The sequence below is a fragment of the Triticum aestivum genome, chromosome 2B (assembly GCF_018294505.1).
Source record: "Triticum aestivum cultivar Chinese Spring chromosome 2B, IWGSC CS RefSeq v2.1, whole genome shotgun sequence".
NCBI lineage: Eukaryota > Viridiplantae > Streptophyta > Magnoliopsida > Poales > Poaceae > Triticum > Triticum aestivum.
Genome location: NC_057798.1, coordinates 504,469,003 through 504,480,580, shown reverse-complemented (window position 1 = coordinate 504,480,580; position 11,578 = coordinate 504,469,003). Strand labels below are relative to the sequence as shown.

The 11,578-nt window shown below is 48.1% G+C and overlaps 4 protein-coding genes across 4 annotated transcripts; all 4 read left to right on the top strand.

Annotated features, from left to right (window-relative positions):
• Nucleotides 1-551: 551 nt before the first annotated feature.
• LOC123039271 (heavy metal-associated isoprenylated plant protein 46-like) lies at nt 552-1,042 on the top strand. Its single transcript, XM_044462503.1, has 2 exons — nt 552-557; nt 701-1,042. Exons 1-2 carry the CDS (start codon nt 552-554, stop codon nt 1,040-1,042), a joined length of 348 nt encoding a protein of 115 aa, XP_044318438.1.
• Nucleotides 1,043-4,662: 3,620 nt separating this feature from the next.
• On the top strand, nt 4,663-6,135 carry LOC123041514 (heavy metal-associated isoprenylated plant protein 16). The gene is made up of 2 exons (XM_044464112.1): nt 4,663-4,888; nt 5,036-6,135. The coding sequence occupies exons 1-2, from the start codon at nt 4,883-4,885 to the stop codon at nt 5,411-5,413; spliced, it is 384 nt and encodes a 127-aa protein (XP_044320047.1). The 5' UTR covers nt 4,663-4,882; the 3' UTR covers nt 5,414-6,135.
• A 666-nt stretch (nt 6,136-6,801) lies between these two features.
• LOC123041513 (heavy metal-associated isoprenylated plant protein 16) lies at nt 6,802-7,712 on the top strand. Its single transcript, XM_044464111.1, has 2 exons — nt 6,802-7,045; nt 7,193-7,712. The coding sequence occupies exons 1-2, from the start codon at nt 7,040-7,042 to the stop codon at nt 7,568-7,570; spliced, it is 384 nt and encodes a 127-aa protein (XP_044320046.1). The 5' UTR covers nt 6,802-7,039; the 3' UTR covers nt 7,571-7,712.
• Nucleotides 7,713-8,961: 1,249 nt separating this feature from the next.
• On the top strand, nt 8,962-9,797 carry LOC123041512 (heavy metal-associated isoprenylated plant protein 16). The gene is made up of 2 exons (XM_044464110.1): nt 8,962-9,202; nt 9,350-9,797. The coding sequence occupies exons 1-2, from the start codon at nt 9,197-9,199 to the stop codon at nt 9,725-9,727; spliced, it is 384 nt and encodes a 127-aa protein (XP_044320045.1). The 5' UTR covers nt 8,962-9,196; the 3' UTR covers nt 9,728-9,797.
• Nucleotides 9,798-11,578: the final 1,781 nt, after the last annotated feature.

The window sequence follows — 11,578 nt, the reverse complement described above, 5'->3', positions numbered from 1 at the left end:
CTAATATGCATTGGCCCTACATAACTCTAACTCATGCAGAAAATAAACATGCACATACAAAAAACATCAAGATTATGGGCCTGTTTGGTTTGCAGCCTAAGGTTGCCACGCCTAAGCATAGGTGTGCCACAATATCTTAGGCATGTGTTTGATTCATTGCCACATTTGTGGCTTGCCACACTTTTTTAGCTACGTGGTCCACATGTCATAGACTCAACTTCTTGCCAAATCTTGCCACACTTGTGATGGCCATTTTGTTAGCCACACTTTTTTATGGCAGACACACTTTGCCTAAGCTTAATTATGGCAAAGTTAGTCATGAACCAAACAGACCCTATATCTAACACTCTGCCCCCACATCCGCGCCCACTGCATGCGTGTAAATAAAGGCAGCTACCCCCTCCGAAATCATCACAAGCTAGACACTTGGCTGCATTGCATCCGCCGATCAGTAGCTACCCAAACCATTCTAGCCTCGCCTCGAACACGGGCATTTCCCCATCGAGTTCCTGTTTCTCCTTCCTAGGCATCTAGCAACCCGGGAGCAAGCAATGAAGGTGAGTTTCTGCTCCTAGTTTTGGTTTGCTTCTCGTTTTGTTTTGTTTAGCAACTCGATTTTAGCAACTCGATTTCGAGGAATCGATAAATTACTATGAAGCTGGAGCATACGATTGATCCATGGCTTTTCTCCATGTTGCAGCAAAAGATTGTCATCCAGTTGAGCATGTCGTGTGACAAATGCCGGTCCGAAGCACTGACGCTGGCCGCCAGAGCACCTGGGGTGACGTCCATGGGGATAACCAGCGATGCGAGAGACCAATTGGAGGTGGTCGGCGACGGCGTCGACTTGGTGTGCCTTGTCTGCTGCCTCCGCAAGAAGCTCGGCCACGCCCAAATCATCAAGGTGGAGGAAGTGAAGAAGCCGGAGGAGAAGAAGAAGGATGAGACGAAGCCGGCCATGCCCGAGCCCGTGCACCCGCCGCCGTACTTCTTCTACCCGCCCAGCTCCTACTACCCTCACCAGTACCCGCTGTACTTCTGACCACGTAACTGCGAGATAGCGATTTTGACGTACTTTAATTTTGTCAACAACTACAAATAGCTACATGCGTGCATGAAGGAAACTCTATCTATTTACGATCTCGCTTGGCTAAATTCCAGTTTGAAACCAAAGTAAACGCTATGGTTATCTAAATCTCAGTTCACAGGCCGGTGCTTACTTCTTGGTGAAGGTGAAGTTCGTAAACTACATGTGGTTTGGGGCTAGGGATGTGCCGATGAGGCCGAGGAGCCAAAGAAAACAACACCATAGATAGATAGTAGCGAACCAAAATGTGATTGGATGAATAGGATGACACGGCCACCAAGATTCAAGTTCCGCGGTCGCATTTATCTTGAATTTATTTTAGAATTTCCGGCGATGCGTATTCAATGAAAAAAGACGTTTCCGTCAGACTACGAGACAGCTACTATGACAACCGGATATCAATGGCCAAAGATTGGTGGGTGATATGTCAGACACTTGAAGCGTTTAGTCAATGGCAACGTCTATGTCCTGTTTACCGCTAGTACTACTACTACGTACAATGTCTCTGGACCCATCAGCTCTGTGGACTAGCTTAGCTACGGCCGAATTCTGTACGGTCAATAATCATGTATTGATTATTTCGTAGGTTTGACCACTGACAAAATACTCGCCCAGGAGTCCATGAAAGGTCCCCTTTCAGCTTTGACAACGCGACGATTACTTTCGAAGGCTCAGTTGTTGAAAATAGCGAACGTGTACACAAAGAATCTAACAATAAATATGTACAAAAGCGCAACCATATTTGTAGATGCATGCATTCAGATCCAGGTTACGTGCTCTAAACTGGTGGAGTATTTAATTTAATTTGATTCCACTTTTACCTTTGCGGGAATTAGTTTAACCTTTCATTAGGTCACACGTCAATGTATGACCTGTGAAACGAGCTTTACATGACGAGAGCAGACCGGGTCCCTCATATCGTTCACACCACCTGGCCCTAGAAATAGGGGACCACATGAATCATTGAGGTCTTGCTAAAAATTGATACTCGGCCACATAATCTTATATATTTGATAACGTTCTATTCTACCATAAGATGATACAAATATGTATTGTTTAACTGTGCTTTAAATTATTATTATTCCTTCGATGTTTTTGTAAGGACTTACCTAGAAAAACCGGATTGGGAAAACTCGCCCCAGTGTCACCTTCCTCTGGCGACTTGGGAGAATCAACCCTTGCCCGCTAGTTCGTCCTCCTTGTTGGGCGTCCACCAGTGAAGCTCTGGCCGGCCTCGAGAAGGTGGCGGTGGGGCTCTAGTTTCCCTGCGGATGTGGCGTGGCGTGGGGGCGTGGTGTGGGACACGACATCGGGGCGGTCCTCTGCACCTTGGTGACGGTCGGGGCGTGGTTACGCTAGGCATAGCCAGTGCAGGGGTTGCACCGTAGGTCGAATCTGGGGTGGCTGCCGATGGCGGCGGGCCTCTTCGTGCTTGTGCCTGGACGGGCTGGTTCGAGGCCACTTCCTTCGGGCTGTGTGAATGCCTGTCGGCTGGCCGTCTGGCTCTCCACCTGTGGCACGGTGGTTGTAGCAGCGGCTGCATTTGCTTGTCCCGTTCTGTGGTTCGGCTCCTCTCCAGATTCTCGCACTGGCTCAAGCGGGTATGCTCGGGCAGGACAATGCTTCCGTTAGGAGACGTGGCGCCGAACTGTCCGCGCACTCCTGATCTAGTAGTGGTTGTGCTTTGCGCGGGCGTACGTTAGCGATCGTGATCAACCTTTCATGCTACAGCTCCGGCCATATCGGCACCAGGACCTACGTGTCTGGGTAGAGCTCTCTCCAGCGAGGTGGTAGTCCATGGTGTGTGCTCCACCAAGGATGTCGGTCCTTGTGGTGACCACTCCTAGAGGGATGGTTATGCAGCGGCGGTCTCACATCGCATGTAGCTGCTATGATCATGAAAAGTGGTGACGGCGACACATGATAGAGAAAGATGGTGGTGCTACTCAAGCATTTGGTCTCCGTCTCATGAACAAATTTCATTTGGTTGTCATTCTACTCGTCGAAGAGCTCAACAAATTTTTCAGGCATACTTACAGTAGGACTCGAAGTGCAAAACCGCAAAAAGGTCGTCAAAATTGGAAGCAAACTACCACACTCAGAAAACATGATGAGAATCATATACGCGCATACCATCTCAATCCGTGCAACATATAGGCTAGCCAGGAATGTCGACGAAAAGTTTACGACGTCACAAAAACCATAGCTAGCCCTCAGACCGCTGCACGACACAAAGGAAACAACACGAGTCGACCACATCCATGACAAATGGGTGGCACATTCACGAATAAAAATGCCGGATCCTCCACAATGACCAAAAATTTGATGGCAGATAACTATCTTTGCTCAATTCCAAGGCATAAAATCTGATATTTGTGCCCGAAGCCATGGAGAAGGAGACGTGGAGAAAGAGATTTAGATGAGCGGTGATTCAGGAGAGGATTTCTCGGAGGGAGAGAGATTCAGTAGAGGACATCTTACCATAGTTCTCACTCCATGCCGATTTCGCAATAGATTTGAGAAATAATATGATTCAGTTTCCTTAGTTTGAGATGGAGCCTTTCCCTCTTTCTTTCAAGGAATATGGAGCCTTTCCCACCGGGAGATGGTGACAGGATAGAACCAATTAATTACCATAGGCTAATTTGTCGTGTTCACTGCTTAATTAAAGAAGAGGTAAGAGGAGCCACGTTAAAACTGCTCGTGCATGTGTGGTGTGCACAGATGGCCATCCTAATTTATTTTTTTAAATGTTACTATATTTATACTCACTTCGTCCCATAATGTAAGACGTTTTTGTAAGCTAACGAAATACTCCTAAAATACCAACTTATAATATTCTGCTAGTATACACTCAGTGGCGGCTTCAGGAATTTACAACTGGGTATTCATGTGTATTCATTTTGCCAAAATTATCATTTTTTGCCAAAATCAACACTGTTTTGTAAAAATCATGGATATTCACATGAAGACCCAAAAATACCCCTAGCGCCGCCCCCTGTATAGACTAGCCTCATATGTATATGATATATATGTAAAATACTCTCCACTACAAGCAGCATCGCAACTGCATTGCAACGGATCTATCTTTTCTCCAAAAAAAATCAAAAGAATTGCCTATTATTAATATCATGTAGTAGTGGAAAAGTTGGGTGTGAGCGTGTGAGCCCCCTCTCCTCCCGCGTGTTCCTAAGACAAAATTATTGTTGATTGAGCTGATCGAGGACCACCGATCATTTGAACCAGAGCTGCTATTGTATCCATGCCATTTTTGTCTCGTTTCATGCTGATATGTTCACTAACCGATCGAGTCGGTCTACGTAGTTATGTCCGCAGCCGCGTCTTCGGTGGAGCATCCAACGTGGCCAACCGATCACATGATACAATTGGGCAGATTTCATCGCATGTCATTGTCTCCATGGGTAGCCCGCCGATCGGGAAAATTCAACTGAGGACGCGTTTACATGCATGCCTAGCTACTTGCCCAGTTGGGCAGTTGTTTACTCAAGCCCAGTCGGGAAATGCTCAACTGCTGCCACCGCTTCTGCTACGAATCTTCTTACAACTGGCTGGATACTGCCATAGCTCTAGTTCTCTCCGCTCACTCACCCGCGCCCACTGCGTGCGTGTATATAAGGCGGGCAGGCGGCCATCCCCTTCCCCAAATCATCACAAGCTAGACACTTGCATCTGCGGAAGATCGATCAGTAGCTGACCAAACCAATCAAGCCTCGCTCCAACACGAGCATTTCCCGAGTTTCTGTCTCTCCTTGACAGCTAGCACAGCAGCAAGCAATGAAGGTGAGGAACCATATTCAGTTTCTTCTCCTAGTTTTTGTTTACTTCTCGTGTTGCTTTGTTTAGCACCTCGCTCAATTTTGAGAAATCGATACATTTACGCTGAAGCTGGAGCATACGATTGACCCACGGCTGTTCTCCTTGTTGCAGCAAAAGATTGTCATCCAGTTGAGCATATCATGCGACAAGAGCCGGTCCAAAGCCCTGACGCTGGCCGCCAGAGCAGCCGGGGTGACATCCATGGGGATAACCGGCGACGCCAGGGACCAGCTGGAGGCGGTCGGCGACGGCGTCGACCCTGTGTGCCTCGTCAGCTGCCTCCGAAAGAAGCTCGGCCACGCCCAAATCATCAAGGTGGAGGAAGTGAAGAAGCCGGAGGAGAAGAAGAAGGATGAGCCGAAGCCGGCGCCGGCCGTGGCGGTGCACCCGCCGCCGTACTACTACCCACCCAGCTACTACTACCACCAGTACCAGCCGGCGCACATGGTCGTCTGCGACGAACAGCCCAGCAACTGCCGGACCATGTAACTGCCAGAGATCCATTCTGACGTCACAAAAACCATAGCTAGCCCTCAGACCGCTGCACGACACAAAGGAAACAACACGAGTCGACCACATCCATGACAAATGGGTGGCACATTCACGAATAAAAATGCCGGATCCTCCACAATGACCAAAAATTTGATGGCAGATAACTATCTTTGCTCAATTCCAAGGCATAAAATCTGATATTTGTGCCCGAAGCCATGGAGAAGGAGACGTGGAGAAAGAGATTTAGATGAGCGGTGATTCAGGAGAGGATTTCTCGGAGGGAGAGAGATTCAGTAGAGGACATCTTACCATAGTTCTCACTCCATGCCGATTTCGCAATAGATTTGAGAAATAATATGATTCAGTTTCCTTAGTTTGAGATGGAGCCTTTCCCTCTTTCTTTCAAGGAATATGGAGCCTTTCCCACCGGGAGATGGTGACAGGATAGAACCAATTAATTACCATAGGCTAATTTGTCGTGTTCACTGCTTAATTAAAGAAGAGGTAAGAGGAGCCACGTTAAAACTGCTCGTGCATGTGTGGTGTGCACAGATGGCCATCCTAATTTATTTTTTTAAATGTTACTATATTTATACTCACTTCGTCCCATAATGTAAGACGTTTTTGTAAGCTAACGAAATACTCCTAAAATACCAACTTATAATATTCTGCTAGTATACACTCAGTGGCGGCTTCAGGAATTTACAACTGGGTATTCATGTGTATTCATTTTGCCAAAATTATCATTTTTTGCCAAAATCAACACTGTTTTGTAAAAATCATGGATATTCACATGAAGACCCAAAAATACCCCTAGCGCCGCCCCCTGTATAGACTAGCCTCATATGTATATGATATATATGTAAAATACTCTCCACTACAAGCAGCATCGCAACTGCATTGCAACGGATCTATCTTTTCTCCAAAAAAAATCAAAAGAATTGCCTATTATTAATATCATGTAGTAGTGGAAAAGTTGGGTGTGAGCGTGTGAGCCCCCTCTCCTCCCGCGTGTTCCTAAGACAAAATTATTGTTGATTGAGCTGATCGAGGACCACCGATCATTTGAACCAGAGCTGCTATTGTATCCATGCCATTTTTGTCTCGTTTCATGCTGATATGTTCACTAACCGATCGAGTCGGTCTACGTAGTTATGTCCGCAGCCGCGTCTTCGGTGGAGCATCCAACGTGGCCAACCGATCACATGATACAATTGGGCAGATTTCATCGCATGTCATTGTCTCCATGGGTAGCCCGCCGATCGGGAAAATTCAACTGAGGACGCGTTTACATGCATGCCTAGCTACTTGCCCAGTTGGGCAGTTGTTTACTCAAGCCCAGTCGGGAAATGCTCAACTGCTGCCACCGCTTCTGCTACGAATCTTCTTACAACTGGCTGGATACTGCCATAGCTCTAGTTCTCTCCGCTCACTCACCCGCGCCCACTGCGTGCGTGTATATAAGGCGGGCAGGCGGCCATCCCCTTCCCCAAATCATCACAAGCTAGACACTTGCATCTGCGGAAGATCGATCAGTAGCTGACCAAACCAATCAAGCCTCGCTCCAACACGAGCATTTCCCGAGTTTCTGTCTCTCCTTGACAGCTAGCACAGCAGCAAGCAATGAAGGTGAGGAACCATATTCAGTTTCTTCTCCTAGTTTTTGTTTACTTCTCGTGTTGCTTTGTTTAGCACCTCGCTCAATTTTGAGAAATCGATACATTTACGCTGAAGCTGGAGCATACGATTGACCCACGGCTGTTCTCCTTGTTGCAGCAAAAGATTGTCATCCAGTTGAGCATATCATGCGACAAGAGCCGGTCCAAAGCCCTGACGCTGGCCGCCAGAGCAGCCGGGGTGACATCCATGGGGATAACCGGCGACGCCAGGGACCAGCTGGAGGCCGTCGGCGACGGCGTCGACCCTGTGTGCCTCGTCAGCTGCCTCCGAAAGAAGCTCGGCCACGCCCAAATCATCAAGGTGGAGGAAGTGAAGAAGCCGGAGGAGAAGAAGAAGGATGAGCCGAAGCCGGCGCCGGCCGTGGCGGTGCACCCGCCGCCGTACTACTACCCACCCAGCTACTACTACCACCAGTACCAGCCGGCGCACATGGTCGTCTGCGACGAACAGCCCAGCAACTGCCGGACCATGTAACTGCCAAAGATCCATTCTGACGTCACAAAAACCATAGCTAGCCCTCAGACCGCTGCACGACACAAAGGAAACAACACGAGTCGACCACATCCATGACAAATGGGTGGCACATTCACGAATAAAAATGCCGGATCCTCCACAATGACCAAAAATTTGATGGCAGATAACTATCTTTGCTCAATTCCAAGGCATAAAATCTGATATTTGTGCCCGAAGCCATGGAGAAGGAGACGTGGAGAAAGAGATTTAGATGAGCGGTGATTCAGGAGAGGATTTCTCGGAGGGAGAGAGATTCAGTAGAGGACATCTTACCATAGTTCTCACTCCATGCCGATTTCGCAATAGATTTGAGAAATAATATGATTCAGTTTCCTTAGTTTGAGATGGAGCCTTTCCCTCTTTCTTTCAAGGAATATGGAGCCTTTCCCACCGGGAGATGGTGACAGGATAGAACCAATTAATTACCATAGGCTAATTTGTCGTGTTCACTGCTTAATTAAAGAAGAGGTAAGAGGAGCCACGTTAAAACTGCTCGTGCATGTGTGGTGTGCACAGATGGCCATCCTAATTTATTTTTTTAAATGTTACTATATTTATACTCACTTCGTCCCATAATGTAAGACGTTTTTGTAAGCTAACGAAATACTCCTAAAATACCAACTTATAATATTCTGCTAGTATACACTCAGTGGCGGCTTCAGGAATTTACAACTGGGTATTCATGTGTATTCATTTTGCCAAAATTATCATTTTTTGCCAAAATCAACACTGTTTTGTAAAAATCATGGATATTCACATGAAGACCCAAAAATACCCCTAGCGCCGCCCCCTGTATAGACTAGCCTCATATGTATATGATATATATGTAAAATACTCTCCACTACAAGCAGCATCGCAACTGCATTGCAACGGATCTATCTTTTCTCCAAAAAAAATCAAAAGAATTGCCTATTATTAATATCATGTAGTAGTGGAAAAGTTGGGTGTGAGCGTGTGAGCCCCCTCTCCTCCCGCGTGTTCCTAAGACAAAATTATTGTTGATTGAGCTGATCGAGGACCACCGATCATTTGAACCAGAGCTGCTATTGTATCCATGCCATTTTTGTCTCGTTTCATGCTGATATGTTCACTAACCGATCGAGTCGGTCTACGTAGTTATGTCCGCAGCCGCGTCTTCGGTGGAGCATCCAACGTGGCCAACCGATCACATGATACAATTGGGCAGATTTCATCGCATGTCATTGTCTCCATGGGTAGCCCGCCGATCGGGAAAATTCAACTGAGGACGCGTTTACATGCATGCCTAGCTACTTGCCCAGTTGGGCAGTTGTTTACTCAAGCCCAGTCGGGAAATGCTCAACTGCTGCCACCGCTTCTGCTACGAATCTTCTTACAACTGGCTGGATACTGCCATAGCTCTAGTTCTCTCCGCTCACTCACCCGCGCCCACTGCGTGCGTGTATATAAGGCGGGCAGGCGGCCATCCCCTTCCCCAAATCATCACAAGCTAGACACTTGCATCTGCGGAAGATCGATCAGTAGCTGACCAAACCAATCAAGCCTCGCTCCAACACGAGCATTTCCCGAGTTTCTGTCTCTCCTTGACAGCTAGCACAGCAGCAAGCAATGAAGGTGAGGAACCATATTCAGTTTCTTCTCCTAGTTTTTGTTTACTTCTCGTGTTGCTTTGTTTAGCACCTCGCTCAATTTTGAGAAATCGATACATTTACGCTGAAGCTGGAGCATACGATTGACCCACGGCTGTTCTCCTTGTTGCAGCAAAAGATTGTCATCCAGTTGAGCATATCATGCGACAAGAGCCGGTCCAAAGCCCTGACGCTGGCCGCCAGAGCAGCCGGGGTGACATCCATGGGGATAACCGGCGACGCCAGGGACCAGCTGGAGGCGGTCGGCGACGGCGTCGACCCTGTGTGCCTTGTCAGCTGCCTCCGAAAGAAGCTCGGCCACGCCCAAATCATCAAGGTGGAGGAAGTGAAGAAGCCGGAGGAGAAGAAGAAGGATGAGCCGAAGCCGGCGCCGGCCGTGGCGGTGCACCCGCCGCCGTACTACTACCCACCCAGCTACTACCACCACCAGTACCAGCCGGCGCACATGGTCGTCTGCGACGAACAGCCCAGCAACTGCCGGACCATGTAACTGCCAGAGATCCATTCTGACGTATACACGTGTTTATTAATTCGTTGAAGGAAATGAAAAGAAAAAACAAGAGATACTCTTATCTATATTTACGAGCTCGCTTGGCTAATTTCCAGTGTGGAATCAAAGCAAACGCTATATGGTTATATGAATCTCTGTCAACGCCCCTGACAAGCAGGACCCGCAGGGCAGCGCCTCCACCAACAACCACGCTGCCCAGCGGCCCACGCAGACCAAGCGACCAAGCCCACGGACCAACGGGCCGGAATGGACGCGCTAAGGCCCACTACGTCCATTACAAGTGCGAGCAGCCAGGAGGAGATGGGCATCCAGAGGATCACGAAGGCGGCGGCTCCACTTTCCCCTTTCCCGAACCCTAGCATCCCCTGTCCTTCCATTCGAGAGCATTGCTCCCTGTAATCGACTGTATCAGCTACTACTTCGGATAGCAATATAGATCGATTCCCCTTCCCCTCCGCTCGTCCCTCACGATGCCGCCGCCGCTCCCGGCTAACGGTACGACCGCTGATCCCACCACCCCAGTTCTGCTATCTCCTTTCGGCCACGCCAGTCAGATGCTTGCTGGCCTGGGCCAGGCACACCCATCCGTCACGTTCCCCCAATTTTCAGGCGAAAATCCAAACCTATGGAAAACCTTATGTGAGCAGTACTTTGCCATGTTTGGGATCGTGCCTTCCTTCTGGGTGCCCATGGCGGCTCTCAACTTCACCGGATCAGCAGTTGTGTGGCTGCAATCGATCCAAAAGCGTTTAGGCGAGTTCGATTGGGATGCATTTACAACTCTGTTAAGCACTCGTTTTGTCCGTGACCGCCATCAGATGCTCATACGCCAGTTTTACACAATTCGCCAAACAACTTCTGTTACAGATTACATTGAAAAGTTTGAGTTAATTATCAACCATTTGAATTCTTACTCTGATTCAATTCACCCTTATTACTTCTTAACTCGTTTTGTCGAGGGCTTGAGGAACGACATACGAGCGGTGGTGCTGGTGCAGCGACCGCCTGATTTGGACACGGCCTGCGCCCTCGCGTTGCTTCAGGAGGAAGTGGCCAACGGCGCGTTCGACACTCTGCCACGCCCGCCAGAAGTGCAACCCCGCGCAGTAGTACCTCTACCGCTTCCTCCACCGCCACTGGCGCGCCACGCCGCGCCCACGGTCGCCACGATCGCCGTGGCACAGATTGTGACGCCCGGATAATCAAGCTACAGTAACCTCTGCTAATGACACCACTTCACCTCCGTTACTGTCGCTAATCTCGTGTTAGTTTGAAAACGATTCAAATTCAAATTTGAAATTAAGGCAAACAACAAAAGTTTTCCATAAATAAAACTAAAATGTTCTAAATGTGTCGAATAAATCATAGGTAAATGGGGTGGTGAAACCAAACTTTTATGAAATGCTTAACTACACCATAATGATTTAAATAGTAGCAAAACTAATTATTTAAATGCCTTCACTAATTAAATAAAATATCAAACTAAATTATTTGGGGACTAGAGTTTTTGTGGTAGTGGACTAAATTGAAATACCAAATTAGATGCCAAGTATATATTTCACAAAAAACTAAAACAATAAGAAACAAAGATAAAACAGAAATAAAAGAAAAGAAAATACAAAAGCAAAAAAAAAAACGAAAAAGAATAAAAAGGGCCCCTGGCCAACTGGGCTAGACGGCCCAGCTCACCGGCCAGGCCGGCCCACCTGGTCCAGCCGGCCGACCCGCCCCTACCTTATCCCCAGGAGGGGGGGAAACCCTAACCGCAACCCCCCACTCCCCATTCCCCCCTCTCGCTCTCCCCTGCCGACCACCCGCTGTCGTCGCCTC